The 21,837-nt window shown below is 34.6% G+C and overlaps 1 protein-coding gene across 1 annotated transcript in view; it reads left to right on the plus strand.

Annotated features, from left to right (window-relative positions):
* The window catches only part of MDGA2 (MAM domain containing glycosylphosphatidylinositol anchor 2), an 884,707-nt gene that overhangs the window by 553,577 nt on the left and 309,293 nt on the right, over positions 1 to 21,837 (plus strand). Inside the window, exon 5 of the mRNA XM_061158404.1 lies at positions 7,890 to 8,022. Within this exon, the coding sequence (XP_061014387.1) occupies positions 7,890 to 8,022 (133 nt within the window). The remainder of the gene's footprint in view (positions 1 to 7,889; positions 8,023 to 21,837) is intronic.

The following is a 21,837-nucleotide window of genomic DNA, read 5'->3' on the forward strand; positions in this document are numbered from 1 at the left end:
CCACCCCTCTGGTTGGCTGGAATAATGATTGGTATATGGGGGCAATAGTGGGCCACAAAGCTGGAAAGATATATTGGGACTGTATATACTGTGGATGGATTCAAATGACAGATAATAATCTGCTTATTTTTAATATTAGAGAATTACATTGGTTTTAAAGATATTATGTTTTGCTGTTCAATAACAATGTCTTGTTTTTAATAAAATAGAATTTCTAAGATAATGAGATACATCTGCCTCACACACACATTCTTACTAAGTTAATAACTGTATCAATTTGAATTGAATATTTGTTTTACCATACAGTAGAAATACATAACCTTGACTGCACCTTTTTATAGATCATGCTTCCAGAATGAAATTGATCTGTGTTCCTGAGGTGGATATGAATTAATAAGCATATGAGTCTAAGAGGAATAATTATGCTTTTCATACTTCCACTCACTTAATACTGGGTATGCTGGATAGCATATATTGTTATCTATTTAGAAGTAAATAAATAAATTAACTTTTAGAGCTAAAAAATGAGTGTGAATTGATTTTTTTTTCTTTTTATTGATATATGAAAGTAAATATTAAAAGAAACTTCAAATTCCTTTTCTAAGTAAAATAGCAATACTGTTTCAGGTTATGAGTATTATTTCACTAGGCAATAATCGCCTTTGGTAAGGGCCTTCCTTTTATTTATTTAGAAAGTTTCAAAAGTTTAAATCTAAGTATTTCAAATAATCTTGTGAATGTTAAAGAAACTTGTACTTAAATTTTACAAAATACATGTATTCTTGCTATTTCTTCAGAGCTTTTGTAAAGATGTTCATGACATCATCTTGTGCATTGTAATTACACCATCTAATTGCAAGACTGAACATATTTACATCAATTATGTAATTAGTTATAATTAGGCTAATTAGGCTAATTATACAATTAGACCATGATTACCTGAAAATTCCTTTTTACAAATCATAGAAATTCACATGAAAATATAAATCATTTTAGTTCAACCCAAATGATTCTCCAGTCATATGATAGCTTAACCTTGGGAGATGGTGGACCTGGAAGTCACAGTGAGTTATTTCTCCATTCCATCTGTCCTTCTCATGTGTTCACTTTGCTGCTCTGATCTGCGTAAGAGTTAACTAGGATATGCCATACACAAACCATTATATTTATCGGACCATATCTGTTGGTCTATAAAGGGTAGGAATCATCTCAAAAGTAAAGTTAGGTCTTAAAAACTCACTATTACTATCACTACCTAGTTTATAGTCTTTGTTTTTAGATAGCATAAACACTAGCAGCATTTCTAACCACAAGAACTTAGGTATGTATATTTCAAGAATGCATTTGCTATAAGAATGACCTCTTTATTTTAATGGCCAGAGCTTCATTGCTGTTGGTTTGAATGTATTTGATTGTTTCATCAGTCCCTTGGGGCTTGCTTCCTATTTACCTTTGCTTGTTAATAGTGGACTGTTCAATTCTTCTGTGGATGGTCCCTAACTCAGCTTCTTAAATCTATCATTCATCTTACCCTAATATTAATATTTTTTCATTCTTACTATTAAAATTAGAATCAGCATGGTTCAAAAATTTTTACTGAACACATTATGTTCAGAACAATGAGTTGGATCTATTCTTTTATTTTTTTTAATTTTCGTTGGAGTATTATTGATTTACAGTGTTGCACTAGTTTTTGCTGTGTGTGTGTATGTGTGTGCTCAGTCATATCTGACTCTTTGCAATCCCATGGACTATAGCCCTCCAGGTTCCTCTGTCCATGGAAATTTCCAGGCAAGAATACTGGAGTGGGTTGCCATTTCCTACTTCTGGAGTTCTTCCCAACCCAGGGATTGAACCTGAAGTAAACCATCTTTATGTATACATGTATCTTCTCCCCTTTGGACACCCCTCCCACCTCCCATCCCATCCATCTAATTCATCACAGAGCACCAAGCTGAGTTCCTTGTACTTCACAGCAGATTCCCACTGGCTATCTATTTTACACATGGTAGTGTATGTATATCATTATTGCAAGGAAGAGTTTTCAAACTAAAAATCTCTTACCTCTGAGACAGCCTCTAAAAGTATATTTTTCCTACATGCTTTCTATTTTCCGAGTTATTATCTTTGATCTAATTATACCAGTTGTGTTTGTTTACATGTTTATGTATGTTTCTTGTAGTTTGCATTGTATATTTATAGCAATACTACCTTTTCCACTACATAAGACAAGATCACGTTAAATTCCGCCCTAATTATGCAGTGTTTCGCTGTGGGCTGTGCTTAGTCAGTCAGTCGTGTCCGACTCTCTGTGACCCTGTGAACTGTAGCCTGCTTGGCTCTTTGTCCATGGGGATTCTCCAGGCAAGAATATTGGAGTGGGTTGCCATGACCTCATGAAACATAAGTGTACAACTTGATGTGTTTTTTCACAGAAGTCATATTTCTCTTAGTAGCATGAAGATAAAGAAACAGAACTTTTGAGCATCTTCTCTATGGTTGTAGTTAATTTTAAGTCAAAAGCTGCTTATCTCTCAAAATTTCATAGACAGGAAGTTTGGCATAACATTTGAAAGAATTTGAAAGAATTTACTTTCTCTGATACAATTTTTCTTTTTTAACAAAGATTAAGGAGAAGCAAGAGAGTTACCATGTATTTATTCTAGTAGAGCAAATGAAAACATCTAATTTTAAAAAAATTACAAAGAAAGAATTAATTTCCAATTGATTATTAATGTTGGCAAGTGTTATAGAAAGGGCAGAGAAAGTCAGGGGACTGTTATAAGAAATACAGCATCATAAGCAAAGGGCAGAATATGTGGTGGGAAAATGTGGTCTAATTTTTGTAGATTTTATGTTTTTGTACATTTTATTTTTGAGTCATTATAATTATACACTATGACTACCTTACTTCTTGTAGAATACGATCAGTGGGAAGACCAATTTTAGTACATCCTGTCAATCAACAGGATATATTTATATTTATTTTTATTTATATTTTTTTATTTATTTATATAAATAAATATATTTATTTATTTATATTTATTAAGCAATGATACAGAAGGCTCCCCATTCAGTATTCTGAGTGATATAAGATGACTCTGCACCTAGGGGTCTCATGATTCAGTTAAGGAACATGTCAGCACATTGAGTAATAACTTACAACCAAATACTAGTGAGTTATAAATAGATATTTTGGTATAAAAGTGTAATAGAAGTTACAAAGAAAGAGAATTTACTTCTGAGAAGGTCAGAAAAGACTTTGCTTGTTTGACTTCGTATGAATAGAATGCTAGATTTCTAATTAAAAAAAGTAGATATGAAACAAGCAACAAAGGTTTACTGTCTAGCACAGGAAACTATAGTCAATATCTTGTAACAACCTATGATGCTACTGTGCATCTGAAACATTGTAAGTCAACTCTACTTCAATAATATATATAATATATTTACAAAAAAATAGACTTTACAGAGTAGATACAACTTTTTTTTGAACTGCACTTCAGTTTGTGGCCACGTAAAAAGATTCATATCAAGGAGCAGTTTTCTTTAAAAAAAACAGTTTAAAAGTATGAAAAGTTCTTAAAATAGAGATGAAACTAACTTGGTGTGAATAAATATTAAATAAAAATAATAAATGAATACATAATAAATAAATTTGTGTGAGGAATAAGGAAAAAAAGTAAGAATTTTCTTGGACTGCATGGAGTCTCAAATGAGCCATTGAAGGTTTTTGAAATAAACTTTCAGAGTAGGAGAACTATTTAGGGTTTTCTAGCATGACAGTGACATGATGATGGAGGCAGCATGCAGAGTGATTAGAATAAAGTAGAACAGCGGTTCTCAATAGTAGACAGTACATTCTTTAGCCAAAAAGAGACTCAAACTGAGTTTGTTAAATCCATGGTTGGTGAGGGACTACAGAAAATATCATGCCTACAGATTGAAAAGGAAAGGCCATTTATAAAAGAAAAACTAAAAAATAATCTAAGGCATTTGATGCCATTTATGTGAAGTAATGAGAGACAGTGAAGAGTGAATCATGACAAGAGTCTTGAGTCTGGAATAGGGGAAAATGATGGTGGTGATCATTAAAAAGTAGCCGAATATCAGAAGAGAAAATTTATATGAAGTGAGGCAGTCTAAGTAGAGTGCAATGGTGAGCTCATTGACTTTGGTATGACCTTTTATGTCTTGCTGATGAAAATCTTTGTCAGGCAATTATCAAAATACATAGATGAGGTCAGAGGTCAGAGTTAGAAATGGTGGGAGAGAACATTCATAGAGAGGTCAAGGGGAATCCAAGAGAGAACAAATTTGATCTGAAAATGAGAGACAAGTCTAACTTATTTGTTGGCAAAATATGAAGTGGCTTTTTGGGGGGGTAGAAGCTCTGTAGTGCAGAAAGAATAGAAGTCAGTAAATGAAAATAACAATAAAAAGAAGAGTCAGAAAGAATTAGAAAACCAAGATAGAATATCTTTAGAGATCCAGATGGAATGTGGAGACACTCAAGTGCAAGAGTGTAATGGCTAGCAAACATTGCAACTAAAAAGAAAGGAAAATTTTGGAAAAGCAGGATTTCATTAATTGCAATACTATTGGCTATTTTTCCAAAAGTGTGTGTGTTTTGGCTTAGAAATTTGTTAGGTGTCTATACATAAATGCTAACTGAAACCATGATAATGTGTCAGATTGCTCTAGAAAAATAGTATTAGTAGAAGTTTTCAGACTAAAATTTGTATAATAGATAATGAAATAAATGCAACCAAAAAGTGTGTAAATTATTTTATTTATAATTTTTTGCCTACACACAAGTTGCTGTCAAAATAGCTAAGGTAATCTAAAGCATTAGAAGGAAGTGGAGAAGTATACACACATAAAAAGGAAATGAAGATGTATTAAGATTTATTGAATTTTAACAAAAGAGATTATTAGTGATATTGGAAGTTTCAGTGAAGTGTTAAAAAAAATCTGGAAAATATGGATCAAATATAATTTGCCAGTGGAAACAGAAACAAAGAACACTGACAGAATATCATCAACTCTATGTAAATAAAGAGGCTTTATCATTAAATATACATCTAAATGACACCATTTATCCTTTGTATATATTTAAGAATTATTATCACTGCCTGGTTCATTTTAGAATATTGACTATATTTATTAATGTCTGTTGAATTCATATCAGGCGTCAAGCAGAAATAAATTCTGGGGAAATAAATATGTATAAGCAAAACGTTGAGTGGTGAAATATAAGTATTCATAGTACTTTTAATTGCAAAAGAATTTGTTTAAAAAGTATCTCACCTGTGACAAATCCTCTGCTAGGTGCTTAGGACATACTGCTGAGAACAAGACAGATATCATCTCTGCCCTCTTGGTACTTACTAGCAAGGGGGGAGTATGGCAGAAAATAAATCCATTACCAAAATAAGTGGAAAAAAGAAACTGCGTTATAACACGATATAAGCAGACCTCACAAAAAGGGATTTCTCCTTTTCCAGAAAGTAAGGAAAGACTTACCTGAGGAAGTGAGGAGTGTTGGGATTGAAGAATGAGATAAAATTGGTTAGGCGTAGAGAAGTAAGGAATCGGGCATGTGCAAAGGGTCTATGGCCACAGGAAGCTGAATGTGTGGAAGGCTTTAGGAAAATGAGAGAAGACGGGAGAGGAGGAAAATGCAGGTCACAAAGAAAGGGTTGACAGTCGTGTTAAGAATCATTATGTTTATTTTTAAGAACAATAACATGTCATTCTTTTGATTTAAGCAGATAGAGGGCATAATCAGATTTCCATATTAAAAACAAAAGTCCTGATTCTAGATTAGATGATCATATTTGCTTGAATTCTAAGCTATACTAAGCACAGTCAGAAATTTCTCAGCTGAATGTTGGGCTTAGAGCATTATGTTTAAATATAAATAAAAGAATGTTCAAGATTGGATGTGTTGCAAGGTCAATAAAAGAATCTAAGATGGAGATATTGATTATGTGAATATGAAATAATAATTGAAAATCTAAGATTCCTGTTGCTAAAAAAAGAAAGAGAGAAACTTGAAGTCTATTTTGGGATATGTTGAGTTTTTGGTATCTACGAGGCATAAAAATGGACAAAATTGACGTAAAAATTTTGCTATATACTTCTGAAATTGAGACAAAGGGATAAAGACTTGAAGAAAAGGGCAGGAATATAGGGCTTGCAGTATAAATTCATCAGCAAGGATAAAATCATTTAAGGAAATTTTATAAAGTAAGGTTAACTGTGGAACAAATAGAATTCCAGAGAATACCAACAGTCAAGTGTTAAGGGGAGAAAGAAAAGTAAAGAAATCTAAGCAATGACATTCAGAGGTAGGAGGAGGAAGATATAGTATCTTGTTCAAAAAATTATCTGTGTCAACTGGTGCTAGTATAACATATTCTTTCTCTAACTAAGCACACTTTTATATACATTGTATATAGATAATATGAAAGCTCAGTAATATATTGAGAACATGTTTTAAATATAAATTCTAGAACTACACACACTAACTCTTTGTATATTCTGTGGAGTGTATTTGCATTTGCTTATACAGAAAAAATGCAATGTCTTTCATACAAAAAATTTAAAAGATATGATTATTATTTATCCTAGTGAGGAAAATACTGTTTTAAGGTGTGACTGTTTTAAGACTGAAGTTTGCCAATGAATAAAAGGAGTTAACCAAATGCCTATATACACTGAAGAAGGTTCATTTGACATTCTGAAAACACTGTGTAACTGCCTATGCTTTTTTTTGGGCAGGGAGGTGGTTTTTTCTTTTCTTTTCTTTTTTTGCAAATGAACAGGCCATGTCTTATGTATTAAATCACTAAGTATTCTGATTCTTTTGAATAGTGTATGAAAGTATTTCAATTTTTAGGACTTGAATGAAGTTCCTTAAGTAAAATAAAAGAAACACATGGTTCTGTACAGATGTTATCTGGAAAAATTAACATTTTGAAAATTGCTATACCAAATAAGATGTCATTGGGAGACATTTTTACCATCTCCATAATTAAGTTACTTGTGAGAGGAACCATTTTGAAAGATGCATTAATAACTTTAGCTGGTAAAGAAAAAAATCCCAGGAGACTGTATTTGAATTAGGCAAGTTTTTTTCATCATCTTATTGTTGTTGGTGGTTCTTTTTATCTTTTGAATAATTTCAGTGTTTTTGTTTGGGCTTTTTGGTTCATCAAGAGTGGATAAGACATTTTTGGCAACTTGCCTAATTTGAGTCTATCTGCAATTCTGCAGATTTACCCAGGAGGTTTAGACTTTAAATTCCTGAATGTAAAGTAACGAGAACAAAAATAATATAAAAACACAATGAATACTCTTTAAATGCAGTTTTAGATCTATCATCTGCCATTGCTGCATATACACAAAATATTTATGTATATAAATTTAATTATCTATCATTAGATTGACTTCATTAACTTTGTTCTACCAACAGTGTTTCATTTATTGTCTCATCTCAGAGTCCTTTTCTTTCATAACATTTCATGTTGAAGTCTGCATAGATTACACTGTTTGTTGAATAGACTCCATTATTAAGTACACTGTTCTGATCTTTGCATAATAATTTGCATAACTACCACCAGAAATAGATCCCCCCCTCTTAGGAAGCTGGTTTGCAAAGAAATTGTTATGAATTTTCATTGCTGTTTGTTAGTTTTTATCTCCAAGCACATTGCAGTATGATATTTAAATGCAATACATTTTAAAAATTTCGGGCATTTTTCTTAAATAAATGACAATTTGCCATATTCTGATAATATGATTTAAAATATAATGTCATCATTCATTCATTTATTAATTCGGTTACCACTGACTTTTTCTAATGACTTTTTCTACATTTTCAGGGTGAAACGAAGATCTTAAAACTAAAGAATCTTCGACCGCAGGACTATGCTAATTATAGCTGCATTGCTTCAGTGAGGAATGTATGTAATATCCCTGATAAGATGGTGTCATTTAGACTTTCCAATAAAACAGGTATGGAACTACAATCTGAATGTTTTATGTTCGTTATCCACAACAAATGTTTTAAAAGTCTCTATAACTTTTTAACAGACCAAATGATTTCTGTAGTATATGTAAGAACAATGTCTTTTCTTTCCAGAAATTTCTGTGATACATGAAAAATTTTTTTAAATTAGAAACTGTAAAATTTAATTGCAATAGGCTCCCATGTAGGGCATTTGTTTATATAGCAAATAAAATTATAATTCCTTAAAATAATGCTTTCCTAGATATCACAAATCAGCCTATATTTTGTTCAAAGAAATTTCAGAGAAATAGTAGATTTTTCATATGAAAATTTATGCTCCAAGTTGCTAAAAGTATTTTGTGATTCCAAAGCTGAGTAAAAGAGCCTTTCCCTTATTTCATTTCATGTCAAGAAAGCTAATTGGTAATTTCAGGTAGGTATTTTTAGGAAATTATTTTTGTAGAAAATGTCAAAACATTAACAAGATTTCCACATAAGTTAGCCTGTGTTTGGTAATATAGACCTCAGAATAATTGCAAACATGTTGAGAAGCAATGCTTGAATGAAAGAGCAAAGAGAGAGCATGTGAATGAGCTACTTTTGTAAGTTTGTATAAAAAAATCACCATAATAAATTAGAATTTGAGTGGATTTTGAGAAATTTTCAGTGACAATGAATGAGTTTTTGTTCTTGTGTTATTATATTAAAAGTATAGAACTTTAAAAAGTGCTTTACCCATTAACAAAAACTTTGGAAAATGTAGGTTTTGGTGTTCTTCAGTTTAGGTTCTGGTTCTGCAGCTTATGAGCTCTTATTAGATCTTGTTGAGCAAGATACTTTACTCTTCTTTGCCCCAGTTTCCTCATAAACTCATAAAGTTATAGGAAGGGATTTATGAGTTAATGTATAAAGAATGTGGAACACACTTATTTGTTCCTCTGACAGTGAGCCAGTAGTCAGCAACTTCATCTACTCATTTGGTAGAAATATTAAATCTAGGGCTTTTTGGAAAGATGAAAAAACTGTGTGCTCATACTTTGACCTGTAAAAGATCAGTTTTCATTCCAATCCCAAAGAAGGGATGCCAAAATGCCAAAGAATGTTCAAACTATTATACAGTTGTGCTCACTTCACATGCTAGCAACATTATGCTCAAAATCCTTCAAGCTAGAATTCAGCAGTATGTGAACTGAGAACTTCCAGATATACAAGCTGGGTTTCGAAGAGTTGGAGGAACCAGAAATCAAATTGCCAATATCCATTGGATTATGGAGAAAGCATGGAGTTCCAGAAAAAACATCTACTTCTGTTTCATTGACTATGCTCATGCCTTTGACTGTGTGGATCACAACAAACTATGGAAAATTCTTAAAGAGATGGGAACACCAGACCATTGTATGTGTCTCCTAAGAAACCTTATGCAGGTCAAGAAGCAACAGTTACAGCCAGACATGGAACAACCAACTTGTTCAAAATTGGGAAAGAAGTACAACAAGGCTGTATATTGTCACTCTGCTTATTTAATTCTATGCAGAGTACATCTGCTTTTTTAACTTCCATGCTGGGCTGGAGCAAACTCAAACTGGAATCAAGACTGTAGGGAGAAATACCAGCAACCTCAAATATGCAGATGATACCACTTAAATGGCAGAAAATGAGGAGACCTCTCGGCTCCATCCTGGATGCCTGAACCATAGTTACTCCATTTTGATTTTTAAATGCATCCTTTTTATTAATGATTAAAGCAAGTGTACAGTGCATGTTGACAGATGATAAGACAGGCTATTCTAGTTCAAGCCAGATCATGTGTAAGCCAAGCTGACTTCACCATATCTCAATGCATGTGAATATTTTTCCACTCAGTGAATTGAGGAATAGCATAATAGTGGATATATTATTACTTATGTTACAACCTTGCATTTGAGAAGTGCTTTATTAATTTTAAAAGTATTTAATGTTTATTATTTCAGTTTATCTTTATAACTACTGAGGTAAACAGGTGGATTTTTTTTAGCCACATGTTTTCTCATCACCTGACACATAACAAACTGGCCTACAGCAATTAAAGTATTTTCATTTGGAAATATATTTTCATTTTGGAAATATATTCATTTTGGAAAAATATTTTGATTTGCTACTGTATAGCACAAGGCACTCTGCTCAGAAATGTATAATAACATCTAAAGGGGAGAATAATTTGAAAAGAATAGATATATATGTATAACTGAATCACTCTGCTCTACACCTGAAACTAACAGAAACTTGTTCATCAACTATACTCCAAAATAAAATGAAAATTAAAAACAAATTGTTTTGATTTAAAATGTATCCTCATTGTGTTGTTTTGAGGATGAACTGAAGTAAGACAAACAAAAATTCTTAAAGTACAATGAGATTGCATTTATTTTTTTATGCTGAACATATGTATGATTTTATTACTTTCCAATTTCCACAGCTAAGAAGGGATGGAGACAGTATTGGTCCCAATATTTGAAGGGTTATTTTAAAATAGGAGACTCATTAGCTATTCAGATCTCTTTGTGGATCTGAGAAAATGAACTTAAATCTCAGCCATAGTGTTTTATTAGAAATAAATGATTTATCCTAAAGTGGAAAGGAGAAGATTATCACAAGAAGTAATAGGCTTCTCAACTCCTGAAGTCTTGTAAAGCAGCTGGGTGACTATTTCCAAGATAATTTTTAACAATCATTAGCTCAGAAAGCAGAGATTTGACTACCTGTCCCATGAAGAACACAAGATCACTTTCAGCTTTCTGGTCCATTATTTTTTAAGCAAAAATGCTATATATCTAGACTGAACAAGCAAACTATTATTCTCTTTTATGAATAATTTGAATATTCCCTTTTATAAATATTTCATAACATTTAGATTGACAGTCATTACAAAATGAGCTTCAGAGTTATGGTAAGTAATTGAATTGAAAAATATAAACTAGTACCTTGTTTGATTCTTTGTTGACTATAATCAGGTATGTCGTGTGCCTGGTGTTTTTCATATTCAAACCAGGTTTGCTTAAGCACATTTCCCCTCTGGTTGTGCTCAAAGTTAGAAGAGTCCATGAATTTCAAATAGGTGAAATCACAGAGGTAGCTTTTCACAGTACACCAGGAATAAGTTAAGTTTTCATCATCTCCATGCAAATAGGTCTGTAAACTAACAAATAAGTTCATAGTTTTACTAACATCAGGAGATCCTAAGTCACTACTGCCACAACCGATATGAGAGTCAGGTATTTTTAAGTTTTCCTTCTTGTGACTCTCTAAATAAAAAGTTCTCATACTTCTAACCCTTAGTATACACAGTGTCAAGGAAAATGTGTAACTTATTAAGGGAAAAGATATTCTATTATAAATAGCATAATGTTTGATTAATCTCCTTTGTAACACACTTAGGAAAGTATAACTTTGGAAATATTAGTAATTTTTGTATAGAGATCAAATAATTTACTAAAAATGTATATTTTGTACAGACAAAATTTCATTTTAACATTTTTATAGTCAAATAAACTTTTAAATTTCAATCACTCTATTGACGGGACTTGCACAATACCCAAATGATACATCATGTGAAGACGGAAATAATGTCTACTGTGGATGAGGTTTCTAAAAGGTTTTGCAGCAGAACAATTGCATCGTGTACCACAGATTCTTGAGCCTATTCCACACCTACTGAATTAGAATTTCTAGGGAATGACCTGGCAATGTATACATTTTAAACATATATAAATGCTTTGGAAAACAAATGTCTTTATTGTCAGAATGTTTTCCATGAGCCTCTTACATTTTGTGAATAGAAACTTCCATTGATAAAAATCAATTTTCTAGACCTGCTTAAAAAAGCAACTGCTAGGTGTCATTTTAAAAGTCAGTGTTATCTATAGATTTACCAATAATGTGTTTTCTTAACTTTCTTACTATGAATTAGCATCATAGTAGAGCTTGAAATTATATATCTGTCACAGAGTATCCAATCATTAGTTGGTCTCTGTTGACTACTTGCCATGCTATGAAAAATGTTCTTACATAAATATTACTATTTATCATACTAATCTAGCTGTCTTAGACCTCATCATGAACAATTCTTAGAATTTTATAAAACATAAGATAGCATGTTTGTTGATTTTCAGTTGTCGTAATCTTATAGCAGGGTCTAAAAATCATTTTGATAGTTTTTCAACTCCCTTTTGGAAGAAAATGAATATTTCCTTTTGATTGATAAATTCTTAATGTACTTGTATTTTTCATAGTTTATTAAAATAAACCTGTTCAAACTTAAAAATTTGGAATATTAATAAATGAAAGTATATTTTAACTTATCATAATTATGGTAACTATAAACTGAAATTTCTCAGATTATGCTTATTTCTAACATGAGGACACCTATAAATTATAATAAAACAGATTTAATTTATTTTAATATATTTCAAGCACTTATATGTTGATGACATGATTTCAAAGGCAAATAAGAATTAAGCATGTTATTTTAGGATGAAATACATATTTTGTACCTACTTGGGAGGTTATGATGAATTCCATAAAGAAATGAGAGAGGTGGGGCTAATTTTACTAAATTATATAGGTCTTCTGATTCAGTCTGCTCAAATTTGGCGTTTATAAAATTATCCAATTAGGATGCTTTCCATAAATTTGTATTACATCTAGGAACCAAGTCATCCCAAAAATATTACTGTACATAGAAATACGGGAAATATCTACATCCTCCTTCTCTTCTGCTTTCTCTCTTTCTTCTTTCTCCTTTTTTTCCCTCTCTAATCTGTCCCAGTAAATTTTACTATGGAAAACGAGGTTAGGAAACATCTGTTCCCTTCATTACATAACCATTATCTGTTCTTGTTACTTTATATAACCTGTAGAAATGTTGTAATGCTTAGCAATTTCTGTGAGACTTAATATAAAATGTGTATGCTGTGATCTATTCATGGTGGTTCTCTTCTATGTTTAGAGGAATTTAAATTATCTAAGTGTCATGATAAATAAATAATGCTTCAGTTATAGGAATTTTATGGAGTTGTCTGTAATAGGAATAGTGTGGACATAAGCACCTTCTCTTGTAAAATAGTATATCCCATTGTCATAGAAAACCAGTATAATGACGAAAGGAAATGACTGGGGAATCTTTGCTGTCATCTGTACCTGAGTACTAACCTCATAAATATTTCTTAGCCATGTGTATATTTGAACTTCTTTCTTTTAGGTGACCTCCACAGCATCTAGCCAAACAGGTTATTAACACCACTTATTAAAAGAAAAAGGAGAAACAGAAGGAAGAAAAAGGAAAAGAAATAGAAAAAATGTTTTATTTTTTATATACTAAAATCTTGGGAATATGAATGCCTTAGCAGATTGTTTTTAATTATACATAATGCAGGTTTTCTAAACAACAGTATTTCTACTAAAGACACCAAAAGAATACAAGCACTACTATTACAATCTTATTGATAAATAGCCCATATAATTAGAGAATGAGATGTTTCCTACAACTCTCTTGCATGAATTTTGAAGTTCAAAAACCTAAGGTTCATATTTGTTTTTCTCAAACTGGAGATTTTATTTAGCTTCTCTAAACTTGTTTTTCCCCTCTTTAAAATAGAGATGACCCAGAGATCCGTATTATTTTGTTTTATAGACTGTAAATGCCCTTAAACGAAAAGCTTTTAGAGATTCTAGCACATAACAAATCCAATAAATAGTAGTTATCATTGGGCTGTTAACCTCGATAATGGAGAGCAAGAATAAAATTGGTATCATCAGTAATCATGGTGAGATGAGGACAAGAATCTTGGATTTTTGCTAGGATATGGTATATAGCCTCAGTCATTGATTACTAATCTTCAAATAAGTTCTCTATCATTTTTAAATTACTTTTATTCAGTGGATAAATTAAGTACTACTATTTTCCAGAAAAATTATGTAAGAATGAATACTTCTATTGTCATATTTCTATCAAACTATAATTGACAGAATGCTTAACAGAAATATAAAATACTATTCAGTGAAAATGATAAGGAATTAAATAAACTTGTACTTTTGTTGATATGTAACAGATTCTTCAGCTGAGTGCGCCATCATTTCCTATGGTAATTGAACCTATATATGCCCTATCCTCATTAATGTAGCTTCATAATATGAGCATACAGATCTTGAGTATGCAGTGAATCTGGGGACAGAAGCAATGGCCCTTATGGGGCTTCAACTTTGGTCTTTCTGAGACTATTTTCTGAACAACAATTTGACTCAAATTTTCCAAAATTCTATTATCATAGTAACAGGAAGTATGCATATTTCTGGGCTCTCTCTACACCTGCAAATTTTATTGTCCTAGTAATGAATTTTTCACGGGTTCACTATATCCAAGGTGAACTTAGACTGTGAACTCTTATATACAATATTCCTCATAAACTGTTAACTTGCCCAGAAGACATATAACTCAGATATAGTAGATAGCTAAGCAAAGAAGATTAAAAAAAAAACAAAACTGTTAATCAAATGAAAGGCAACACTATCATAAAAAGGGTATAAATTATTGAAATCCTATCTTTAAAAGTGAAAGTGTTAGTTACTCAGTCATGTCTGATTCTTTGCAATCCCATGGTCTATAGCCCACCAGGCTCCTCTGTCCATGGAATTCTCCAGACTACTGGAGTGGGTCGCCATTCACTTTTTCAGTTGATCTTCTCTACCCAGAAATCAAACCCAGGTCCCTGCATTGCAGGAGGATTATTTACCATCTGAGCCCCTAAAGAAATGTTGTCTTACAACTTAACCAAATACTTTGAAGTATGTCAGATAGTCTGTATTTTAACAAACATCTAGAAAATTCATTGATGATATTTCCCAGCTTTACATAGTTATTCTTCAAATGCTATTAAACTATAATTATAATTAAACAATTTAAAAATTATTTACAAGAATAAAGGAGTTCAAACCATGTGATATTTCTTTCAGCAAGTTGGGTGAGATCATGCTAAAATAAAGCAATAGAATTTTTACACCTGAGGACAATTAATTTTTAATTTTAGATTGCAGACTTGTAGACCTTGGCTTAGCACTTAATAAGGTTCTATTGTTCTAGTGAAACTGCTGAGAAATGTGTAATTATAGATAAAATTCAGTTGCTGGAAATGCACTTTAAGGTTCTTATATGGTTTTGAACTTGCCATGTACAACTTGTAGTTTAGAATATCTTTATGATCATTCACTGACAAAGTTGATTTAATACATTATTGGATCTCATGATGATATACAATAATTTCCATAAGTGCATGTAGCTAATCCCATATTTTTTTTACCCCAAATCCTAGAATTGATTATATCAGTGAATTGTCTTGAGGGTTTGCAACCATCCCAGTTTGTCCTGGACTCAGTGAAAGTATCACATCCTATAATCTCAAGCAAGCTAGTATAATTGGTCACTTAATGATCTAATTCACACTCAGCCTTCCCTCATATGAAATATGAGTCTCAATGACAGTTGTTAACACTGGTTCACATGCAGCCTTAAGCAGCTCTACACAAAGAAGCAACTGTGAGAAAAACCAAGGTGTAGATCCTGACTCTCCCCAGTTGTGCGACCAAGTTCTTTGACTCTTTGAACCTGCTTTTTGCTCAGCCATGTTGATAGCGTGCTATAGGTGGATAATCGATTGATAGAAAGAGAATATTTACTCTCAGATTTCATTTTTATTTGCATGGTAACACTAACATCAATGGAAAATTAGTTGAAATGAGATGACTACAAAGAAGTAGATATAGCCTATATGTACACAGCTACTCTTAAATTCCAAAATTCATGCAGGCAAGTTTCAGGCTTGCAAAATATAAGATTAATACCTCATTGTGCTGTTGTACTTTTATAAATAAGGCTTATATTACTATTTGAGAAAAATAGCAAACAAATAACCTGTGGAACGCATGAACCTACCTGAGGAAATATTTGCAAATCTTGAGCCCTCAGTATTTTGTTTACAAAATGTCACTGGCAGGGAGGTTTTTATCACATTCAAGAGAAGATATATTCTTGGTCACTGTCCTGCCTCCAGCGCTAAGACATTTCAATTCAGTTCAGTTCATTAGCTCAGTCATGTCTGACTCTTTGTGACCCCATGAGCCACAGCACTCCAGCCCACCCCCGTCCATCAAAAACTCCTGGAGTTCACCCAAACCCATGTTCAGCGAGACGGTGATGCCACACAGCCATCTCATCCGCTGTCCCCTTCTCCTCCTGCCCTCAATCTTTCCCAAGATCAGGGTATTTTCAAATAAGTCAGCTCTTCGTATCAGGTGGCCAAAGTATTGGGGTTTCAGCTTCAACATCAGTCCTGCAAATGAACACCCAGGACTGATCTCCCCTAGGATGGACTGGTTGGATCTCTTTGCAGTTCAAGGGACTCTCAAGAGTTTGGTACAACATCACAGTTCAAAAGCATCAATTCATCAGCATCACCTGTCTTTATAGTCCAACTCTCACATCCATACATGACCACTGGAAAAACCATAGCCTTGACTAGATGGACATTTGTGGACAAAGTAATGTCTCTGCTTTTTAATATGCTGTCTAGGTTGGTCATAACTTTCCTTCCAAGGAGTAAGCATCTTTTAATTTCATGGCTGCAATCACCATCTGCAGTGATTTTGGAGCCCCCAAAGATAAAGTCAGCCACTGTTTCCCCATCTATTCGCCATGAAGTGATGGGACCAGATGCCATGATCTTAGTTTTCTCAATGTTGAGCTTTAAGCCAAATTTTTGACTCTCCTCTCCTCTTTCACTTTCATCGAGACTCTTTAGTTCTTCACTTTCTGCCACAAGGGTGGTGTCATCTGCATATCTGAGGTTATTGATATTTCTTCTGGCAATCTTGATTCCAGCTTGTGCTTCCTTCAGCCCAGCATTTCTCATGATGTACTCTGCATGTAAGTTAAATAAGCAGGGTGACAATATACAGACTTGACGTACTCCTTTTCCTATTTGGAACCAGTCTGTTGTTCCATGCCCAGTTCTGACTGTTGCTTCCTGACCTGCATACAGGTTTCTCAAGAGTCAGGTCAGGTGGTCTTGTATTCCCATCTCTTTCAGAATTTTCCACATTTATTGTGATCCACTCACTCAAAGGCTTTGGCATAGTCCATAAAGCAGAAATAGATGTTTTTCTGGACTCTCTTGCTTTTTTGATGATCCAGCTGATGTTGGCAGTTTGATCTCTCATTCCTCTGCCTTTTCTAAAACCAGCTTGTACATCTGAAAGCTCACGGTTCATGTATTGCTGAAGCCTGGCTTGGACAATTTTGAGCATTACTTTACTAGCTTGTGAGGTGAGTGAAATTGTGCGGTAGTTTGAGCATTCTTTGGGATTGCCTTTCTTTGGGATTCGTATGAAAACTGACCTTTTCCAGTCTTGTGGCCACTGCTGAGTTTTCCAAGTTTCCTGGCATATTGAGTGCAGCACTTTCACAGCATCATCTTCCAGGATTTGGAATAGCTTAACTGGAATTCCATCACATCCACTAGCTTTGTTCTTAGAGATGCTTCCTAAGGCCCACTTGACTTTACATTCCAGGATGTCTGGCTCTAGGTGAGTGATCATACCATTGTGATTATCTGGGTCATGAAGATCTTTTTCATATAGTTCTTCTGTGTATTCTTGCCACCTCTTCTTAATAGCTTCTGCTTCTGTTAGGTCCCTACCATTTCTGTCCTTTATTGAGCCCATCTTTGCATGTAATGTTCCCTTGGTAACTCTAATTTCTTGAAGAGATGTCTAGTCGTTTCCATTCTGTTGTTTTCCTCTATTTGTTTTCATTGATCACTGAGGAAGGCTGTCTTATCTCTCCTGGCTATTCTTTGGAACTCTGCATTCAAATGGGTATATCTTTCATTTTCTCCTTTGCTTTTCAATTCACTTCTTTTCACAGCTATTTGTAGGGCCTCCTCAGACAGCCATTTTGCTTTTTTGCATTTCTCTTTCTTGGAAATGGTCTTGATTCCTGTCTCCTGTACAATGTCATGAACCTCCATCCATAGTTCATCAGGCACTCTGTCAGATCTAGTCCCTTAAATCTATTGCTCACTTCCACTGTATAGTCATAAGGGATTTGATTTAGGTCATACGTGAATGGTCTAGTGGTTTTCTCCACTTTCTTCAATTTCAGCCTGAATTTGGCAATAAGGAGTTCATGATCTGAGCCACAGTCAGCTCCTAGTCTTGTTTTTGCTGACTGTATAGAACTTCTCCATCTGTGACTGCAAAGAAAATAATCAATCTGATTCCAGTGTTGACCATCTGGTGATGTCCATGTGTAGAGACTTCTCTTGTGTTGTTGGGAGAGTGTGTTTGCTATGACCAGTGTGTTCTCTTGGTAGAACTCTATTAGCCTTTGCCCTGCTTCATTCTGTACTCCAAGGCCAAATCTGCCTGTTACTCCAGGTGTTTCTTGACTTCCTACTTCTGCATTCCAGTCCCCTATAATGAAAAGGACATCGTTTTTGGGTGTTAGTTCTAGAAGGTCTTGTAGGTCTTCATAGAACTGTTCAACTTCAGCTCCTTCAGTGTCACTGGTTGGGGCATAGGCTTGGATTACTGTGATGTTGAGTGGTTTGCCGTGGAAACGAACAGAGATCATTCTGTCATTTTTGAGACTGCATCCAAGTACTGCATTTATACATGGACATCACCAGATGGTCAACACCGAAATCAGATTGATTATATTCTTTGCAGCCAAAGATGGAGAAGCTCTATACAGTCAGCAAAAACAAGACCAGGAGCTGATTGTGGCTCAGATCATGAACTCCTTATTGCCAAATTCAGACTTAAACTGAAGAAAGTAGGGAAAACCACTAGACCATTCAAGTATGACCTAAATCAAATCCCTTATGACTATACAGTGGAAGTGAGAAATAAATTTAAGGGACTAGATCTGATAGACAGAGTGCCTGATGAACTATGAACAGAGGTTCGTGACATTGTACAGGAGACAGGGATCAAGACCATCCCTATGGAAAAGAAATGCAAAAAGGCAAAATAGTTGTCTGAGGAAGCCTTACAAATAGCTGTGAAAAGAAGAGAAGCAAAAAGCAAAGGAGAAAATGAAAGATATTCCCATTTGAATGCAGAGTTCCAAAGAATAGCCAGGAGAGATAAAAAAGCCTTCCTCAGTGATCAATGCAAAGAAATAGAGGAAAACAACAGAATGGAAATGACTAGACATCTCTTCAAGAAAATAGAGATATCAAGGGAAAATTTCAGTCAAAGATGGGTTCAATAAAGGACAGAAATGGTATGGACCTAACAGAAGCAGAAGCTATTAAGAAGAGGTGGCAAGAATACACAAAAGAACTATACAAAAAGATCTTCATGACCCAGATAATCACAATGGTGTGATTACTCACCTAGAGCCAGACATCCTGGAATGTGAAGTCAAATGGGCCTTAGAAAGCATCACTACAAACAAAGCTAGTGGATGTGATGGAATTCCAGTTGAGCTATTCCAAATCCTGGAAGATGATGCTGTGAAAGTGCTGCACTCAATATGTCAGCAAATTTGGAAAACTCAGCAGTGGCCACAGGACTGGAAAAGGTCAGTTTTCATTCCAATCCCTAAGAAAGGCAATCCGAAAGAATGCTCAAACTACCACACAATTGCACTCACCTCACACACTAGTAAGGTAATGCTCAAAATTGTCCAAGCCAGGCTTCAGCAATACGTGAACCGTGAACTTCCAGATGTTCAAGCTGGTTTTAGAAAAGGCAGAGGAACCAGAGATCAAATTGCCAATATCTGCTGGATCATCGCAAAAGCAAAAGAGTTCCAGAAAAACATCTATTTCTGCTTTATTGACTATGCCAAAGCCTTCGACTGTGTGGATCACAATAAACTGTGGAAAATTCTGAAAGAGATGGGAATACCAGACCACCGGACCTGACTCTTGAGAGACCTGTATGCAGGTCAGGAAACAACAGTCAGAACTGGGCATGGAACAACAGACTGGTTCCAAATAGGAAAAGGAGTACGTCAAGTCTGTATATTGTCATCCTGCTTATTTAACTTATATGCAGAGTACATCATGAGAAACACTGGGCTGGAAGAAGCACAAGCTAGAATCAAGATTGCCAGAAGAAATATCAATAACCTCAGATATGCAGATGACACCACCCTTATAGCAGAAAGTGAAGAGGAACTAAAAAGCCTCTTGATGAAAGTTAAAGAGGAGAGTGAAAAAGTTGGCTTAAAGCTTAACATTCAGAAAACTAAGATCATGGCATCTGGTCCCATCACCTCATGGGAAATAGATGGGGAAACAGTGGAAACAGTGTCCAACTTTATTTTTTGGGGCTCCAAAATCACTGCAGATGGTGACTGCAGCCATGAAGTTAAAAGACGCTTACTCCTTGGAAGAAAAGTTATGACCAACCTAGATAGCATATTAAAAAGCAGAGACATTACTTTGCAAACAAAGGTCCATCTGGTCAAGGCTATGGTTTTTCCAGTTGTCATGTATGGATGTGAGAGTTGGACTGTGAAGAAAGCTGACTGCTGAAAAATTGATGCTTTTGAACTGTGGTGTTAGACAAGACTCTTGAGAGTCCCTTGGACTGCAAGGAGATCCAACCAGTCCATCCTAGGGGAGATCAGTCCTGGGTGTTCATTGGAAGGACTGCTGCTGAAGCTGAAACTCCAGTACTTTGGCCACCTCATGCGAAGAGTTGACTCATTGGAAAAGACCCTGATGCTGGGAGGGATTGGGGGCAGGAGAAGAAGGGGATGGCAGAGGATGAGATGGCTGGATGGCATCACCGACCGGATGGGCCTGAGTTTGAGTAAACTCCGGGAGTTGGTGATGAACAGGGAGGCCTGGCGTGCTGTGGTTCACGGGGTTGCAAATAGTCGGACATGACTGAACGACTCAACTGAACTGAACTGCACTGTATTTCAGACTCTTTTGTTGACCATGATGGCTACTCCATTTCTTCTAAGGGATTCCTGCCCACAGTAGTAGATACTATGTTCATCTGAGTTAAATTCACCCATTCCAGTCCATCTTAGTTCGCTGATTCCTAGAATGTTGATGTTCACTCTTGCCATCTCCTGTTTGACCACTTCCAATTTGCCTTGATTCATGAACCTTACATTCCAGGTTCCTATGCAATATTGCTCTTCACAGCATTGAACCTTGCTTCTATCACCAGTCCCATCCACAACTGGGTGTTGTTTTTGCTTTGGCTCTATCCCTTCATTCTTTCTGGAGTTATTTCTCCACTGATCACCAGTAGCATATTGGGCACCTACTGACTTGGGGAGTTTATCTTTCAGTGTCCTATCTTTTTGCCTTTTCATGCTCTAAGACATTTAAAGTACACATTTCCCCATAGAACTTTGTCTTATTACACAAGGTGAGGCTTAAATGAGATTGTATTTAAATTGCCTGGAAAATGGTGGGCTCTAAGTATTATGGTATTATGGTTGTTAGATTTAAAAAAATTACCATTGTGAAGAAATCAATGAGGAGTTCCAAAATCTCATTTAGCCCTTTGGTTGTTCTTTTTTACTTATTGAAAGTATCAGTGTTACAATAGACTACTTTGTACTCTTCAGCAGAAATATTCAATCACAATTTCCAATTTTTTCAATGGTTACAGAAATAAGTGAGTATCAAATATTGTATACTCATTAAATGTGAATTATCATATTTAACCATGCTGTGCCTAGTTCCTTCAGTTGTAACCTACTCTTTGCAACCCTGTGGACTGCAGCCCACCAGGCTCCTCTGTCCATGGGATCCTCC

The sequence above is a fragment of the Dama dama genome, chromosome 12 (genome assembly GCF_033118175.1).
Source record: "Dama dama isolate Ldn47 chromosome 12, ASM3311817v1, whole genome shotgun sequence".
Classification (NCBI taxonomy): domain Eukaryota; kingdom Metazoa; phylum Chordata; class Mammalia; order Artiodactyla; family Cervidae; genus Dama; species Dama dama.